This window comes from Podarcis raffonei, chromosome 4, assembly GCF_027172205.1.
Source record: "Podarcis raffonei isolate rPodRaf1 chromosome 4, rPodRaf1.pri, whole genome shotgun sequence".
NCBI classification, from domain to species: domain Eukaryota; kingdom Metazoa; phylum Chordata; class Lepidosauria; order Squamata; family Lacertidae; genus Podarcis; species Podarcis raffonei.
Genome location: NC_070605.1, coordinates 26,111,878 through 26,130,523, shown reverse-complemented (window position 1 = coordinate 26,130,523; position 18,646 = coordinate 26,111,878). Strand labels below are relative to the sequence as shown.

Genomic DNA, 18,646 nt, shown 5'->3' with positions numbered 1-18,646 from the left:
ATAATAGCCAGAAACTGCAGTGATGTCTTCAGAGGAAATGACATTTCCATACCCTTCAGAGGTAGTTTCAATCTGCATTTCATGCCAATCTTCTGACATACTCATTTTCTTTTTTATCCATCAGGAGCACAGATCTAATGTTAAGACATGGCCATTAGCGAATCCAGAGGAGGAAACAGGGCATACTCGAGTACAAACGTTTGGATCCCAGAAAATAAGAAAGTAGCTTCCACATTCTCACTTACTTTCAGCAAGAGATAAAGTTCACCTACTGTAAGAGAGAGAATGATGTGACGTTCCTTCAAGCTGTGGAACAAATCCATATAATGCTCCTGGCACAGCACCACTCTGCTTAATCTGTAGATGAATGCAAGAAAGCCAAGCCCTCTGAAGAGTTACTCACAGAGAAAGATTTGAAGGAAGCTGAAGAAGGAGCGACAAGGGGAAACTAGAGCGCAATTTTGGGTCGAAAGGCTTAAGAAATTAGTGAAAAGTTCCACATGATCAGTCAGAGCTCTCTTTTTTTTGAGATGAGAGATTGATGTACAGTCACAGAAGGAAAAAAGGAGACAGCTGCATCTATGTCTGCTTTGTATTCCTAGTGGGAAGATATCATGGCCACAGAAAGCATGAAGAACAATGACAGCCTCAGGTAAATAACTAACGTAAAACTTCCCGATAAAAGTAGACTTGTGAGCATTATCAGATCTTCCTCCTTGTTTTCCATGGGAAGAAAATGGGGCAGATGTGAACACACACACAGAGGATTGGTTTGCATGTAACGTCAAACTATGGTTTGGTACCATGGAAACAAACCCTGGGCCTGTGCTTCTGCACTGGCACTTTCCCCTTTTATCCCTCTTCCCGACCTTTTGCACTTTGCTTAGTTAGTTACTTCCTTGTTTGTGAGAAATTACATTTTCCCATTACACTCAAAACACCAAACTATGGTTTTGCGCTTGCCCTGCAACCCAGGATTGTAAACCAGGGCAAGTCAGTGGTTTGGGAGTATATATGAGTGAGTAATGTATGAACCCTCTGCTCTCAAGGTACAGCTGCAATATGAGTAGGACTGGGCAATATCTGATTTTCAACTGTGATATATCATCATCTAAACATCGCAATATACTGATATATCACGATGTCTTAAATAAGGAATTGAGCTATGTAGAGGCATTGGCTGATATCACGGTTTTTCCTGCTCCGTGATTTTTGGTGGTGCCTGCTCTTGTGATTCGCTTCCCGCTGCATGAGGCAGGGAAGAGATGAGCCAGCAGAGATAATCGAGAGAAGCATTGGCTGGCTTCACGGTTTTTCGCACATTGTGATTTTTGCATAGCACACGTACACACATCATGATTCACGATATATTGCCAGGTCAAAAATTATGAACCAAGATCATGATACGGACTTCAAACTGGTTTCGGACAATATATTGATATATTGTGCAGCCCTAAATAAGTGCTTCCAAACAGGCTGCTTCTTGGGTATTTGATTGTTATCCCACACTTTCCAGTGTGATTATACCATCACTTTTCTAGCTGCAAAAATTCCAATAAGAAAAGTGACAAAAATGACAATGGAAAGTGTACCATTAGCTGTCAATTTCATCCAACCTCTGTGTTGACATATCAGGATGAATGCTCAGTAAACAACAGGTCTGGAAGCTCCCCTAGATTGGGTTAAGAGACATAGGAACATAGGAAGCTACCTGAGTCAGGCCAAGACTGGAAGTGGCTCCTCTGGGTTTCAGATAGGAGATACTTCAAGCCCTCCTTGGAGACACCTGGGACAGAATCTGGGCCTTCTGTATGCAAAGCAGATGCTCTACCACTGGGCTATGGCCCTTCCTGGTCATCTCCCCAAATCCTAGGAACTGTAGTTTTGTGAGAACTTATAAGCTTCAACAACACCTTCTCCAGACTACATTTCCCACAATTCTTTAAGGTTCTTATGTAACTTGCAAGTAATCAATCCTCAGTGAAATCATAGAACTGTAGTGTTGGAAGGGACACTGAGGATCATCTAGTTCAACCCCCTGCAATGCAGGAATATGCAGCTGTCCCATACGGGGGTCGAACCTGCAACCTTGGTGTTATCAGCACCATGCTCAAGCCAACTGAGCTATCCAGTGGGTTTTAGCTTCCATATCTTGCTTGAGTATTGATCAGAATGTATGCCTCCCTAAAGAGACAAAGAATCTACATCATGGTCCTAAACATTGCACGTTAGCCTAAAAAACTAGTGTAAATTTCACATTTTTGACATATTGATGCATAGTTGGTATAACTGTTCTAAGTACTCACAGCTGGGCTATTAGTTCTAAGCATGCAGGGTTGAATCCATTAATAATTTCTCATTGGTTTCAACAGGTATATTCATGAGGCAGTTCTGATCTTACTCTTTTGACAGTAAATTGTTTAAACAGGTTTTAATATGGTATTTTTATATTTATATAACCTGCTCTGGGACTATTATTATTATTATTATTATTACTATTACTATTACTATTACTATTATTATTATTATTATATCCTGCCCAAAGGATATGCCAAAGAATATGTCAAATGTTTTCAAGTCAAATGACCATTTTGGAAGAACTGCTTCGATTTCTACAAGATTCATTTCAGTCCCAATTGTGGTGCTCAAATTAGGCCCTGCCTACTTGTTGCAGCAAAAAGGGACTCGGGTGGCGCTGTGGGTTAAACCACAGAGCCTAGGACTTGCCGATCAGAAGGTCGGTGGTTCGAATCCCCGCGACGGGGTGAGCTTCCGTTGCTCGGTCCCTGCTCCTGCCAACCTAGCAGTTCGAAAGCACACAGTGTAAGTAGATAAATAGGTACCGCTCCGGCAGGAAGGTAAACGGCGTTTCCGTGCGCTGCTCTGGTTCGCCAGAAGTGGCTTAGTCATGCTGGCCACATGACCTGGAAGCTGTACGCCGGCTCCCTCGGCCAATAAAGCGAGATGAGCGCCGCAACCCCAGTCGGCCCTGACTGGACCTAATGGTCAGGGGTCCCTTTACCTTTTTACTTGTTGCAGCCTGACAAACAGAGATGGCCTTCCTTGACTTCACTCTAGGGTTGTGCTATTATTTCTCCTAATGCTTATTATGTTTACACCAGCATTGCTGGTGTAGTGTGAGCACAGCTCCTTGGCCAGTGTTGCTGCACAGCATTTTTTTTTTTAACTTAATCAAAAAGGCCCATGTGTTGCCTATGCAAATATTTCAACTTGAGGTTGGCTATCAGAAAGAGGGCAATAAAAGAACCTGCAAACATTTCCAGGCAACCACTAATCATGACATTAATCCAATTTAAAACACCATTGATTTCAAGCCCCTGTCTCTAGTCTGTTTTGCTGTGATTGGCTCAATTCTACTGCACAACCCACCCACCCCCGCCACTGCCAGCAAGGATTTAATTGCCTTGCACAAGAGCTTAATACATTATAAATATCCCCCCCAATTCAGGGTCTTTAAGGATTCTCAAATTTGAGGAGACAGCTGAATGTTAATCCATGGTTTCTATTTCACTCCAAATATTCAATTGTTTTCATACCACTGATGGGATGACACATTTCGTTTTCACATAACATGCATCAGAAATGATATCATTCCTGCTGCTGTTATTTTTGCATCATAAATAGCTCCATCCCTTTCACATTGCTGATCGCAGTAAACTTCCCCCCTGAATTTAATGCATGTAACGAAAAAGGATAAATCAATATGTGGGTGGGGGGCAGCGGGGGGAAATAGCTGACCTTGGGTGAGCACAACCTTTGGAAAGCATTAGCTAGCTCCTTAGTTTTATAAAAGATTGATATAACATTAAAGTGCTTGTTTTATCTTATTTAAATATTTAGTGGGGGACTACTTAACTAGTTTTATGACTGTATTTGGAAGGCTTTCAATGATAAAAGCTTTAGATCCATGTGCTGCTCACCCACCTTCTAAACTGACAACCAGAAAACAGGGTATACAGTGCTACCTCGGGTTAAGAACTTAATTTGTTCTGGAGGTCTGTTCTTAACCTCAAACTGTTCTTAACCTGAAGCACCACTTTAGCTAATGGGGTCTCCCGCTGCTGCCACGCTGCCGGAGCACGATTTCTGTTCTCATCTTGAAGCAAAGTTCTTAACCTGAGGTAATATTTCTGAGTTAGCGGAGTCTGTAACCTGAAGCATATGTAACCTGAAGTGTATATAACCCGAGGTACCACTGTATCTGGAATTCAGAATGAATAGTAGAAATTGTAATACATAAAACAATGTGAATGTTTTGTTACTGTCACAAGGTCAGAGAAAGGATATGTATACCTTGGATGTTTTGTTCTTCTTGGGACCAAACTGCATATTGCACCGGACTTCTGTGGGCATATCTCCCAGCATTTTCTTTGTTAATAAAACAGAGGTGTAGTAGTCTGCCACTTTGAAAAGAATTGTTGTGCTTAACCTACTTTTCCTCCTCCTGGAGCAAAGAGTAGCAGGCAGGAGGGGGTGTTCATTCAGAAAATATGGCCTGGGGAAAAGGGTCAAACATCTCCCCCAGCACAGCTTCTCTGATCAAACTGACATGGTTGCCTGTCATTTAAAAACAACAACAAATAGTCTAATTGAGGATCTCCCCCATAGCATGGTTTGGTCCTTGGTCACAGACTGAAATAGAAGCTGGTCACAGAGGTTGGAATTCATGGAACACAGATGTTGGAGCAAGGGGGAGGAATTGGGATCTGTGGAAAGATCTTTTCTCCCAGCCAATGGAAGGCCCTCCTCCTGCTTCAGGCCCACATGCTGTTTTCTAGATCTTCAGAGGTTCAGTCCTGGAATTGATGCATTGCATTTTTGTGATTCAACAGATCTATTGATAGTTCTATTAGATCACAGGCATGTCCATGACACCCGTCCGTGAAGAATCTGCACAGGGGTAGTAAGTTTTGGCAGCTGCGAAAATGCTAGCTGCAATAATAAATTAATAGCCACTGTGAGACAGTAAACAAGATATTGGCTCAAGCCCCAAGACAACATTTTTTTAAAAAAACACACAAATTAATACCTGACTAGGGAAACCATAAATTCTTATACTAATCCCACGTCAAACATGTAAAAGCGTTTCAGTTCTGAATGAGACTTCAGCTGTCATTTCTGCACTCGGGTTTGATTTCAGTGTCAATTTATTTATATATCACATTTTCCACAAATACATCTGTGCTAAAAGCAGTTCACATTAAAAAACAAAAAAATAGTCTGGTACAGTATAAGAATGCAATGTAATAAAAAGTATACTATCACTGTAACATCACAACAAAAGAATGATCAACAATTAAGAGTTTATTAAGATACATCAAATTTTAAGTAAGCATAAAGTCAAATAAAAATATCCAGTGGCTTCACATACAAGAGTAACCCCAAAGCTGATGACATTGGCTCTTTCAAAAAAGCTGATTTCAAAAGCTGTTGGAAGACCCCCAAACTGTAGGTCTTGTAGCTCAGTGGCAGAGCACATATACAGTATTGCATGCAGGCAGTTTCAAAGTTCAATGCCCGGGCAGCACCTCCAGTTAAATGACTTAGCAGGTAATGTGAGAAACATGTGTCTGAGAGCCTGGAGAGTTGTTGCCAGTCAGAGCAGCTTAGGTGGATAACCTCCTATGCAAAGGAAAAGTCTTCTATTAATACTTCACATTCGGAAGACCTTCATGCCACTTGATCTCAGAGACAAAACCATGGGGGTGTTTTATAAATTAAGCATTCTAATGTAAGCTGTTGTTGAGATATATTATATTTACCCAGAACAAAATGCAAGCCAATCTGTTAACCTCTAAAATTGTTTTGGGAGGTAGTGCAGTAGTTGTTTTGATGTTTTTCATAATTTTGTTTGTATTCTAGTAGCTCGTTGCTGTGTGTGCTTAAGTGTAGGCTATTTTCTGCAACTTGACATTTTATTGTGGTATGACAATTGCTTTGTAAGAGTTACACTGGTAAACAAGCTTCAACTACAAGTCTAAATAAATAAATAAATAAATAAATAAATAAATAAATAAATAAATAAATTTATAGTGTCCTGTGAATGTAGTAGAAATGAAGGGCATTATATGCCTTCCCTGGAATCTAGGGCAGAGATGAGGAACCTGTGGTCCTCTCTGTATGTTATGGGACTCCAAATGCTGTCAGCCCCAGCCAGCATGGCCAATGGTCAGCAATGATGAGAGTGTAGTCTGACATATATACAATCATACCTCTGGTTGCGAATGTGATCTGTGCGGGAGGCACGTTCGCAACCCGCAGTGTTCGAAGTCTGAAGCGCTGCATCTGTGCACGCGCGTGACGCGATTCGGCACTTCTGCGCATGACGCCATTTTGTGGTTCTGCGCATGCGTGAGTGCCAAAACCTGGAAGTAACCCGTTCTGGTACTTCTGGGTTCGGCGTGGTCCACAACCCGAAAATGCGCAACCCGCAGCGTTCGTAACCCGAGGTGTGATTCTAATGCTTTAGCTGGGATTCCTGTATTGCAGGGGGTTGGACTAGATGACCCTTGGGATCCTTTCCAACTCTACAATTCTATGATTCTATGATCTGGAGGCCAAAGGGTCTCCATGACCCCCCCCCCAGATTTCTGATCCAAATTGTGGATAACCAAATCCTGTCTTCTCCAGGGCAATTCTATTTTTCAAACAGTGTTCTGAGGAGTAGAAGTTTATATTGCTGACCTACATATGCCGGGTAGGGTTGACATGCTATGTGAGTTGAGCGTGCATCTAGGGACTGCCAAGATTGCTTGCATTGACAGCAAATGCTCTGAGTGATTATTTATTTAAAGTATTTTTACCATGCTCTTCAGCTGAAAACGCTCCCAGAGTGGCTTACATGAGGTCAATAACAAATACACAAACAAGACATACAGTGGTACCTCGGGTTACATACGCTTCAGGTTACAGACTGTGCTAACCCGGAAATAGTACCTTGGGTTAAGAACTTTGCTTCAGGATGAGAACAGAAATTGTGCTCCGGCGGCGAGGCGGCAGCAGGAGGCCCCATTAGCTAAAGTGGTGCTTCAGGTTTAGAACAGTTTCAGGTTAAGAACGGACCTCTGGAACGAATTAAGTACTTAACCCGAGGTACCACTGTATGTATTGTTTGCGGGGCTGCTGTATTTGTTATTGACCGCAAGAGCATGGGAAGGCTAGAAACTGCCTTACACTGTGTTAAACCACTGGCCCATGCAGCTCAGTACTGTCTCCACTGGTTTCCAGTGGCTTTCCAGAGTTTGAATTTGGGGCTTTGAGCATGCCAGGCAGATGCTCTCTACTGAGCTATGGTCCTTCCCCTCTCCTGCTACCAATGGCTATTGGCGTTTGGTGCCTCTGAATCTAGAGGATGCATGCAGTCACTTCTATCACATATTGACCAGCCTGTAGGTACTTTGTGATTCAAATAGTAACTTAAATCATCATGAAAGTCTTCTGCTATGAGTATGAAATTTAAAAATAGTGGCATTAAAAGCCATTAGAGAACTTGGTTTAGATATAAATGACTGAAATGTATGCACTGTTTATTGTAGTACAAAAAAGTTCTATAATAGCAGGACATTGTTTCACATTTAAATGTGGTTGCTGAGTCATTGGCATTTTCCTGCCAGCACTGCAGAAGCAGCTGCAGTTGTAGGTCTCTTACTGCAGTAGATGTTTCGTTGCATTAGTAACCCCCAATTTATTTCCTAATGCTCACATTTATTCAGCCCCCGGATCTTTCCAATATGTTTATTTGCAGACATGTCCAGTAATACTTAAGATACAGTTGCAGATTATTGCAGTACATGGTTGATCTAAATAAGTACAAACCCCCCTAGTCATTAAAAATTTGCTAATGCCAACAAAAGGTCATTGGGCTCTTGGTTTTATGATAAAGCCCACAAAATTGCAGAGGACTCCACTCCCACAGTTCTGGGTCGTGATTCAAGTTAGTGATTCAAGATGTTTAATTTCCACAACAGTGGCCAGCACACTTAAGGTCTTAAAGGAGCAGGTCATTAAATGAATATCTATAAATTAGGGTACCTTTGCATTTGAAATAGTTATTGGAGGGGTGGGAGAATTCTTTCATTCATCCCTGTTGCATTTATGTATATTACTTCAGTCCTGGGTATGTGTACTTCTTCTACTTGGCATTTTCTCAACAGCAAGAACACACATACTTTGTTTCATATTCTGTTCTTTATAAACTCTTCTAAGTACTCCAAAATGTCTGAATACAAGCAATAATTCCTATGATGGGCTATCAAGTATCTTACTTTTGAACTAAAATATTGATCTGTTTACAAGTTTTCCAAATTGCTGAGACTTTAAATAGTTGCCAGCAAGAGGGATCTATGGCTGGCTCTTCTGGACCTACTCTGTTAACACTGCAAAATAATGCAACAGGGAGAAAAATCTTTGTATTCACCACTTGAAGGGTATGCGTGGTACTCCTGCATTGTGTAAAGAAAATCTGAGCTGTTAGCTCTAAAATCTGCCAGATAGGGAGGCGGGAACAGAAGCCCCCATCAGTTCAAGTACTCCCTTTCCCCCACCTATCCTCTCAATTCCATCTCAACCTTATTAGAGCTGATAGGTGAGAGGAGAAAGGGGGATTCACAAGACACTATGCACATGATTCCTGCTTTAATCAAGGACTTTGCACAGAAAATCGTGGCATTCTTAGTATGGCACAGGAAATCAGTGGGTGTGCTAAGAAAAGAACCCGTGGTTACTTATTCATTTTCCTATGATTGAGTAGGTTGGTAGTTGGAGAGATTTGCTGTTCTTTGCTCAACATGGATCCAAGTGTGGAATGCTGTCCATTACAAACATGATACTAAACATATAAAATGCAGTGTAGAGCTGATTGATCTATTCAGCAGTATGTTTGATTTTTGTAACCTATTTTTTATTCATTTGCATCTTTAAATTGCTTAACATTGTTGCATTGAGTTATCTTTGTTTACATTAGAGCATATGACATGCAACAATTACATAAAACAAAAACCAAAAACCAATAAGCACTCGGAAAAATGTTTCTGAATACTTTAACAAAGTTGTGTCGAAGTATACACAGGTGGTAACCACTTTGCACGTGTCCTGTTGACACATGACTGCCGATGCATGGCTCCTTTTGAACCCAGAAGAGGAGAGAATGGAAGCGGAATGATGGTTGCCACCAGTATACCAAAATTATTACAATTTTTACAGATATTATGTATAGTAATGTGTCTTGCTTAGGTGACCATAAGTAAAAGGTATTTTGGATAAGGTTTCCTTAAGTTGTGGGGGAGTATGGAAGAATGTTACTTTTGATTTCTGAAAATTTATCTTAAGTCCAGAGACATTAAAAAAGGGTCTCCAATTCTATACTCAATAACCTTTCAGCATTAACGGGGTCTGATGTGCATAAAACAGTATCATCAGTATAGTATCCCAGAATGTATTCCCTTGCATTGTATTCAGCAGTTTTCTTAGTCCATTTTACACCCTTATAAAGACTGCCTATTAATTGATCTGACTGATAACCACTTTATAAAGCTTTCTATAAAGCATGAGCTTTACAACTGCTTTTATTCAAGACAACACTCAGATGCTTGGTCCCTTGTGTTCATGTTAAATCCCATGGCAATTCATATGAATTAGTTTCTTTGTTCCATTCAGTGACTTGGACAAATTCCAGCTCAGGAAATCACATTCTACTTACTTTAATTCCCTTGGGGTTTCACTTAGATATTACAAAAAATAGGCTTAAACTATTATTTGTGAGAAGGTAAAAACACCCGCAACTTGTTTTTAATATTACAATCTATTTTTGGGGGTGGGGATACACTAGAAAGATTGGCCATTGGGGTCGGGAGAGACCCCCTGCCTCAAAACGCTGGAGTGCTACTGCCAGCCAGGGTCGACAACACGGGGCTACACGGACCAAAGGTCCGTGCTGTGTATGCGGCAGCTCCCTACGTTCCTAGCAGCGTCTGCGCGCGCATTTCCCGCCTTTGTTCAGGGGGGACGAGCGCGGCAGAAGAGGGCGTGGGTCCTCTGCGCACGCCGCGCCGCAAGGGCGAGCGCTTCGTGAGGAGATTTCTCGCCACGATTACTATTGTTTTGAACGAAGCGTCTGCGGCTCAGTCTGCTGGGACGGAGCTCTCGCTCTCATCCTGCGTTTGCCGGCCCTCCTCGCCCCTTCCTTCCACGCCGGCTTCCCACTCGACCCTCCTCAGCGGCAGCACCCGCCAGCTTTTCCCTCCTCCCTTCCTTCGTCCCTCCCCTGCGGCGGAGAGTCGCCTCGCGCCTCCCTCCGCCGACGGTTGCTGCCCGTCCTCCTCAGGGCAAGTCCCCACCCCTTCCCCATGTGCGGAACCGGCGTCGCCAGGAGGAGGAGGAGGCGGGCTGAGAGAGAGAGGCCTGGCAGGCGTCGCGGCTAACGGTCTTTTTCTAATCTGGCGGGCGCGAGCGGCGCCGCTTCGAGCTGCCTGTCACGGACGGAGCGGGCCTGGCTGGCGCGGAGGAGGAGGCGGCCGGGCGGCGGGGCATGTGAGTGAGGCCGGGCGGCGCGCGGGCTGTGCGCCTCGGGGCGAGGGAGAAAGGGGTGGGTCGGGGGTCGGCCGGCTTCTCTCCGCCCCCTCGAGGCTCTTCCTCACCCTATTTTTGCTCAGGAAGGAGTGGGATTGGGCTACACGTGTCGTGCAAGGGGGGGCGGGAAGCATACACCACACACACACACGGGTCCCGCGTGGTGCCTTCCAGTCTTTCAGCTTGGTTTGTGTCATGAGCTTTCACGGGCCGCAGACGCGATGGATAGTGAATGTCGATCGTGTGTCTGCCTGCCTTTCTGCCTTGTTTATCCCGTGCAGAGGTGTGAGCATCCACACACACCTTACAGTCCTCACTTTCCATGTCTGCTTCGTGCAGCTGACGTTATTGGCAGTGGACCAAGAATGCTTCTGCTGCTATAAGTGTGTCAAACTTCTAACCTGACACAGGACTTGCTGAGTATCCCATTCTTGGTTGGGCAGCAGGACAGGTTCCCCCCGCACTGGGTGCTGAGCATAAGGGGCATCACAGGGCATCGCAACTACAGTGGTACCTCGGGTTACATACGCTTCAGGTTACAGACTCCGCTAACCCAGAAATAGTACCTCGGGTTAAGAACTTTGCTTCAGGATGAGAACAGAAAGTTAGCTTAAATTAGCTAAAGTGGTGCTTCAGGTTAAGAACAGTTTCAGGTTAAGAACGGACCTCCGGAACGAATTAAGTACTTAACCTGAGGTACCACTGTATAATGTAGTGAATAGAGCAGAACAAGAGGTGAGAAGTAGGGTGGTGCCAAATTTTGGCCTAGCACAGGGCACTGCTGAAATTTGAAAGACCAGATTTTGCCCCTGGTGTATTGTGGTAGTGTAAGGGCCAGATAAATTCTTTAGAAGGAAACTTAAAGGTGATAGCTATCATAATTATATAGGTTTTCATCAACTGACTTTTACTTAGAGTAGCCCCATTGAAATTGATATACCTAAGTTAATAATGGCCATTAATTTCTACTCTACTCGTAGGAAAAGTTAGTTGAAGGCAATCCGTAACATATAACCATGATGTACCACTGTTAGAATACAGCCTCTGTGGTCTGTTTCAAAAACTGAAGAAGGTACAAAAACAGCTGCTAAAGTGATCAAGGGTTGGGGCATCTTTCCTGCAAAGAAAAACAAACACTTTTGGTGCTTTGGTAAACAGCTACGGAGTTCAGTGGCTGTAGGCTTCTGAACATTCATAATTTAAGGAGCAGAATTTGTAACCCCTTTCTGATAATACTAGAGTCATTCAGTGAAATTGATTGAAAATAGGTTTATGACAGGTAGAAAGAGATACTTATTCACACAGCACATAGAATACTTTAATTACTACAGCATGTGATGAGGACTGCTACCTTGGATGGTTTTAGTAGTTCATAGGTGATACACCTATGAACATAAGAGGTTCTAATAAGGTTCTAATAAGAAAGGATGTCTAGCTCTGCTTGGCTTTGTATTGCTGTTTCCTTTCTCCATTCATTCAAATAAGATGCCCTCTCCTTTATTTTTGGTGTAGGACAGCCACAGTGACTGTGCTTCATGACTATGTGGGCTGCAGGACGTTTGAGGTGCCTTCTTCAGTGTCTGTGGCATCCATAAAAGAGTTAATTTATCCAGAGACGGGTTTTCCTGTAGCTGAGCAGTGTCTCTACCACAAGGGAAGAGAGGTAAGCTTCCTTAGTCTTCTGGAAAGCTTCCAGATACCCTTTTTGAAGTAGTCTTGAAATTGTTACTTTCCTTCTGAGAAATACAGGAAAGCATTAATTGACAGATTAGCTAAATTATAAATTGTTGTATTAGTAAGGAGTATATTTAATTATGGTTGATACTGATTTCAACATATAATCCCCTAAAAACTTGAGCCCAACCTTCCTCCTTGTGTTTCATATTAATATATCACATTGGCTAGGAACATAGGAAAAGCTGTTTTGTACTGAATCAGACCACTGGTCCATGTTGCTCAATATTGTCCACACTGACTAGCAGCAACGCTTCAGGGTTTCAGATAGGGGACATTCCCAGCCCTACTTGGACAAGCTGAGAGTTAAACCTAGAAACATTTGCATATATAGCAGATGCTGTGCCATTGAGCTATGAACCTTCCTCACATAGTCTTAAGAGACCTGGACATCAAGTCATTTGTTAGGGTAGTTTGTGATGTGCTGGTGGGTCTGGTCTCCTGTTCTTCCAGTGCAATAAGTAGGTCTTTACAATGAGCAGGGAAATGAGTGGGTGATGCCCAGTGATGCTGTTTCATGTGTGCCTAATGGAACTGATCTCCTGTGCACCCTCAAAATCTTCTCCAGAAGGTTGGGGTATCTTCTGGAGCAGACCTGGGTGTGGGTGGGCATGGGGAGAGAAGAGGAAGAAGATGTCTTCTTGTTTGTGTGTAATGCTGCTTGCATAGTGTTAGATATAGCCAGGTATCTCCAGAAAACTTGTGATGGCTGGGGGAAGAGTTATTCAAATCTTAAGGTGTATTGATTGAGGGCCCAGATTTTTAGAACTGATGCTTTGGAGCTGGTGCTTCATATTTCAAGAAAGCATGTCTTTGAATTTCTTTAAAAGTGTAGATGATGTTTACAATAATGAGGATCTGCTCTGATTCAAATTATATGCAACTGTATTTTATATAAATAGATACAATTATATATTTTATTGAAGCAACTTACACTGATGAAGAAGAAAGCTTTTCTTTTTTTATGTAATATGTGGGAAGACAGCCCCATAGGCCAAATTAGGACCCTTACTGGGCCCATTTTGATCCAGAGGCCAGAAATTCCCTATGCCTGATAAATATTTCCTGATAAATATTTATGGCAGCACATGTGGTCATTTGTTGACTGGTTGTCTTCACAGGTTGAAGCAGTTTATATACTTTTGATACATTGCATATTCAAGAATGCACAACATTAAAAAAACCCTTTCCCTTTCAGTTATCAGACTGTGTTGAGGTTGGGGACCTTCAGACTTCTCAGAATCATGTATTTCTAAATCTTTTGTCAAAGGGCCTAAAAGGAGGAGGTATAGTAAATTACAATAAATCTTCCCTTTACCCTTGCATCTCTCATTTCTCCTCTTTTTTACTATTATTCATCTCTGCATATATTCATTTTTAAAACAAATTACAAAAACAGATTTCTATCTAAAGGAAAAAATTGCAGTGTACATTCCTGTATGAGTCAATTTATCTTATAGTGCAAATGATTTAAGACATACATTTTTCTTTCAAATATTTTCAGCAATTTTATCCTTTTCATCAGTTTATAGTGTTACATTCCTAGCCTGTAATCTATGAATTAACAATCTGCAATACAAACCTGAAACTAATAATTGCAATAGTGTCCTGAAGAGTAACAATTATGTGTCTTTTCTCCCTAAAACAAGTACATGACATTTTGCTTCTTCTGCGTTTCTAGGTCGTTTTGGACAAACAACTCCACCGCTTGTTGATTTCCTTAAAGATATTTTAAGAAGATATCCAGAAGGAGGACAGATTCTTAAGGTACAGTGTAACAACATATTTTAAAATAAGGAATTCAAGGAAATTAAAGTAAGGAAAACATTTTAAAGTAAGAAAAACAATACGTTGCTATAAATATGTTAACGAGCAGTGCTTTGCACATTTTTAAATATGGAACTGGGGTACTGAATAACATTATTGGTTCTGTTTTTCCTCCTGGTTTAATGACAGAAGGAAATTAGAAACTTCCACTTGCTATTTTACAGTACACCATGATTTCCCATTTCAACTGCTCATGGGAAACTATGGTTTGTCCAAACCATTGGGTTAGTTTTGTGTATGTGTGCCAACCAAGAAATTAGACCATGATTTATTGACAGAAGCTGGAACTTGTAATGTCTTCCCCTCTTAAGTGAAGAACAGGGTAAGAAGGGTGGGATACTTGGAATCCTGAGGCTTGCTTTTGCTTAGGTACATATTGAAAAACCATTGCTTTTTGTTGTATTTGAACTGTGCTTATAGTTTTGTTGACAAATTTTATATTTGTATATACAGTGGTACCTCGGGTTACAGACACTTCAGGTTACAGACTCCGCTAACCCAGAAATAGTACCTCAGGTTAAGAACTTTGCTTCAGGATGAGAACAGAAATTGTGCGGCGGCAGCAGGAGCAGGAGGCCCCACTAGCTAAAGTGGTACCTCAGGTTAAGAACAGTTTCAGGTTAAGAATGGACCTCCAGAACGAATTAAGTTCGTAACCCGAGGTACCATTGTATATGGTAGTTTAAGGAGGTGTCACTATATAGGTTCCACGTAAGATAAGAATCTCAGAATTTGAAATGCTGATAATTTACACAAAAAATATATGTTAACTATATACTGCCGTTAAGTATGCTTGACCAGTATGGGAATAATGCCTTTAACAAAAAGTAATTGAAACATTTGGAACTTGAATGAGATATTAACGCCACCGTCTTCCGCTATGTTGTATCTTAGTCTATATTGCATCTAATCACTCCATCACAAGCAGAGGTGAATACAGTAGTCAAGTAGAATATCTGCTGATGTTATTTAATCCCATTTGTTAATTATTGCAAGTTATTACATAGCTCTCGATATTTGTTTTGTTTTCAGGAATTGATTCAAAATGCAGAAGATGCTGGTGCCACAGAAGTTAAGTTTCTATATGATGAGACTCAGTATGGGACAGAGTCTCTGTGGTCTAAAGACATGGCACAATATCAGGGTAAGTTATCTTTTCGATATCTAATTTACTTCCTGAATTATTAGTTTTCTTGTGGTGTAGTGATATACTGAGGAGCATAGCTAACTCTAAAACATTGCAGCTAGGCTTACATTTAACATTTGGCTTTCAAAAAGAGCTATTTGGTTAGTAATCCAGTTGTATCAGTTTGTGGCTCAAGATAATTGACTTAAGCTACCATTTAATCGATCTGTGCTGTTGCTAGTTAGGTTTATCATGAAAATGGATCTTTAAAATATGTAAGACTAGTCCAAAATTATAGAATCAGTTGGGGTTAAAGTCAGTTTCCGTTTGTATCAATATTTGTTATAGTACTCAGTAATTTAATTCTAAATATCTAAATATATATGCTGTTTTCAAATGAGCCTATATTTTTACATTTGCCATCTCCCCCCCCCCTTTTAGGTCCTGCACTTTATGTGTTCAACAATGCAGTTTTTACCCCTGAGGACTGGCATGGAATTCAGGAGATAGCAAGAAGCAGAAAGAAAGATGATCCTCTTAAAGTTGGAAGATTTGGAATTGGTTTTAATTCAGTTTATCACATTACAGGTAGTTACAATGCATTTTTTATGCTGCAGCATTAATGTTGCATGGGGGGGGGGTTGAACACCATCTGTGCATTCACTTAAGGCTTGCTCCAAGTTTAAAATTTGTTTATTCTAAGTATGAGCTTGTATAAAGGGAAGAAAAGTCTGCCAAAAGTAGTTGCATTTAAAACATTTATTGTGTGCTTTGTAGAATTTTTGTCTCCTGAGCATTGGAGGAAGACTGGGGGTTCTGTGGTGTTTAATTTTCCTCTTTTTAGTAGTGGTTTTTTCTTTTCCTACTTAATGTATGTGTTAGATTGTTGTATAGGTAATAATTGAAGGGATTTTAAGGCTTTTGTTGTTGTTGTAGACTTGTTAACAAGCTGTTCATACTTTTTTGCTTCTATTTTGTAGATGTTCCTAGTATATTCAGTGGTGACCAAATTGGAATGCTGGACCCTCATCAAACACTTTTTGGACCCCATGAATCAGGTCAATGTTGGAATCTAAAGGATGACATCAAAGAAATTAATGAGCTGACAGACCAGTTTAAGCCTTTCGTTGGTGTGTTTGGAAGCACTAAGGAAACCTTCAATACTGGTCATTTCCCTGGTACATTCTTTCGTTTCCCTCTTCGCCAGCAGCCTTCCCAGTTAAGTAGCAATCTGTACAACAAGGAAAAGGTTCTTGAATTATTTGAATCCTTCAGAGCGGATGCAGATACAGTACTCCTCTTCCTTAAAAGTGTGCAAGATGTCTCATTACATGTTAGGGAAGCTGATGGGACCGAGCGACTAATTTTTAGAGTCACTGCCAGTGAGAATAAAGCTCTGAAGCATGAAAGACCCAACTCTATCAAGATTCTGGGAAATGCAATAAGCCAATATTGTAAAGGTGTTCCGAGTAATAGTATAACATGTGTGACATACCACATAAACATAGTTTTAGAAGATGAGTGTGTTAAAGATGCACAGAAGACATCGTGGTTGGTATGTAACAGTGTTGGAGGACGAGGAATATGCAATGAATTGGACTCTTTGGCGGATGACTTGAAGTATATTCCGACTATTGGCATAGCAATGTCTTTATCAAGTGATGGAGAGGGGAAAGGAGCTGCAGCGCAGTTTTCAGGAAGGGCATTTTGTTTTCTTCCATTACCTCCTGGCGAGGAAAGTAAGACAGGACTTCCAGTTCACGTGAGTGGGTTTTTTGGCCTTACAGATAACAGAAGAAGTATCAAATGGCGAGAGCTGGATCAATGGCGAGATCCAGCAGCCCTGTGGAATGAGCTGCTTGTGGCCAATGTGGTCCCCAAAGCCTATGCAACCCTCGTATTGGAAGCAATTAAACGAATGGAAACAGAAAAGAATTCAGATTTCCCACTGTCAGCTGAGAGAATTTATAGATTATGGCCACAAAAAAACAAAACAAAAGTTCACTGGCAGCCAATTATAGAACCTCTTTTGAATGAATTGTTCCAGAATGAAGTTATTTACTCCATCACTGATAACTGGATAAAGGTTGAGGAGGTATATTTTTCAGAAATGGATGAGAGTTTGGAATACACCCAAGCTGTGCTAAACTACCTCCAGGGCTCGGGGAAAGAGGTTGCTAAGGTACCAGACAATATTGCTAAAGCAGTTGACCTGATAGTTTCTAGTACAAAACCTGTGAAAAAAGTGACTCCTGGTACAGTGCGGCAAGTATTAAGGCAATCTGGACACAAGGGACCAGCTGATGAAAAGCTTCATGTCTTAGATTTTGTGCTTAGTGATGGAAACTACAGTGAGCTTATTGGACTGGAGCTATTACCATTACAAAATGGGAATTTTATTTCATTCTCTTCATCGACATCAGATCAGGATGCAATTTACATAACTTCAGAAAGTTTCCCAAGGTATAGCATGCGTTTTATAGCATATTTTATAATGGTGTAAGTTTTTTATTTAAATGTTACTCTGTATAGTTCACAGAGTATAACATATACAGTTCTGTACAATGGAGTCACAGAACTGTGCATGTCTTCCTTTTGTGAGCTGGGAATGGAGGCTGTGGTTTGGCATTTGGCCACGTACTCAGATGTAGCACATCTTTATGACCATATTCCCATGCATGCTTAGTAAGCATCTTGTAATCTACTTGCCTATCCACTAGACAATACTAGAAAATCATGAATGCATTCCACTTGTCTATGGCTGGTGGCCAGGGATTGACTGTGGTATATGAGGGAAGGGTTTTAATTGTTTCCCCCCACCCCATCCCCATGCTGCAGTCTCAATAGCAATTGCTTCCCCTCTCCAAAAGTTGCTATTCCTCCTAGGAGAGGTGTGACACAATGGGGTTTTTTGTGAGGTGTGTGGCCACAGTGGGGCTGCCTTGCTGCACAATCTTGGCTGAGGTATACCGTAATCATTTGCTTGGGAGGGAACATGGAGAGGATAAGAACTTACTATTCACTAAAAATTTAATGAATAATATTACTACATTTACAGTATTTGTGCCTTTGAAAAATGACACAAGTTATATGGATGATCAACACACTCTTTTTAATGACATACTAGGTCCCTCTTCCCAGGTCTTGAAGGAAGATTACTTGCTGATGATCTGAAGCCACAAGTTCTGGCTGCTTTGAAAGATGCTGCCAAAAGCAGAGGTAAAATATGTTTATATGGCTTATCATGACACAAGTACAGTCCACTAAAATGCATATACTGTAAGCTAATCAGGACACAAAACACTTAAGAATGGACATAAGTAAAGGCAAAAGGAATGAAATACAGTGGAACCTCAGGTTACGGTGGGGATC

The 18,646-nt window shown here is 41.3% G+C and overlaps 1 protein-coding gene across 5 annotated transcripts in view; it reads left to right on the top strand.

The window, feature by feature from the left end:
• SACS (sacsin molecular chaperone) overlaps positions 1-18,646 on the top strand; it is an 89,633-nt gene that overhangs the window by 51,646 nt on the left and 19,341 nt on the right. For 4 of the 5 annotated variants that reach the window (XM_053385867.1, XM_053385868.1, XM_053385869.1 and 1 more), the window contains 8 exons: positions 125-652; positions 12,100-12,250; positions 13,520-13,607; positions 14,003-14,088; positions 15,181-15,292; positions 15,716-15,862; positions 16,255-17,737; positions 18,402-18,493. In XM_053385867.1, the coding sequence (XP_053241842.1) occupies positions 615-652; positions 12,100-12,250; positions 13,520-13,607; positions 14,003-14,088; positions 15,181-15,292; positions 15,716-15,862; positions 16,255-17,737; positions 18,402-18,493 (2,197 nt within the window). In that variant the 5' untranslated portion in view covers positions 125-614. Of the gene's footprint in view, positions 1-124; positions 653-10,025; positions 10,549-12,099; positions 12,251-13,519; positions 13,608-14,002; positions 14,089-15,180; positions 15,293-15,715; positions 15,863-16,254; positions 17,738-18,401; positions 18,494-18,646 lie in introns of those variants that run through there. The other variant, XM_053385870.1, reaches the window with a different exon arrangement.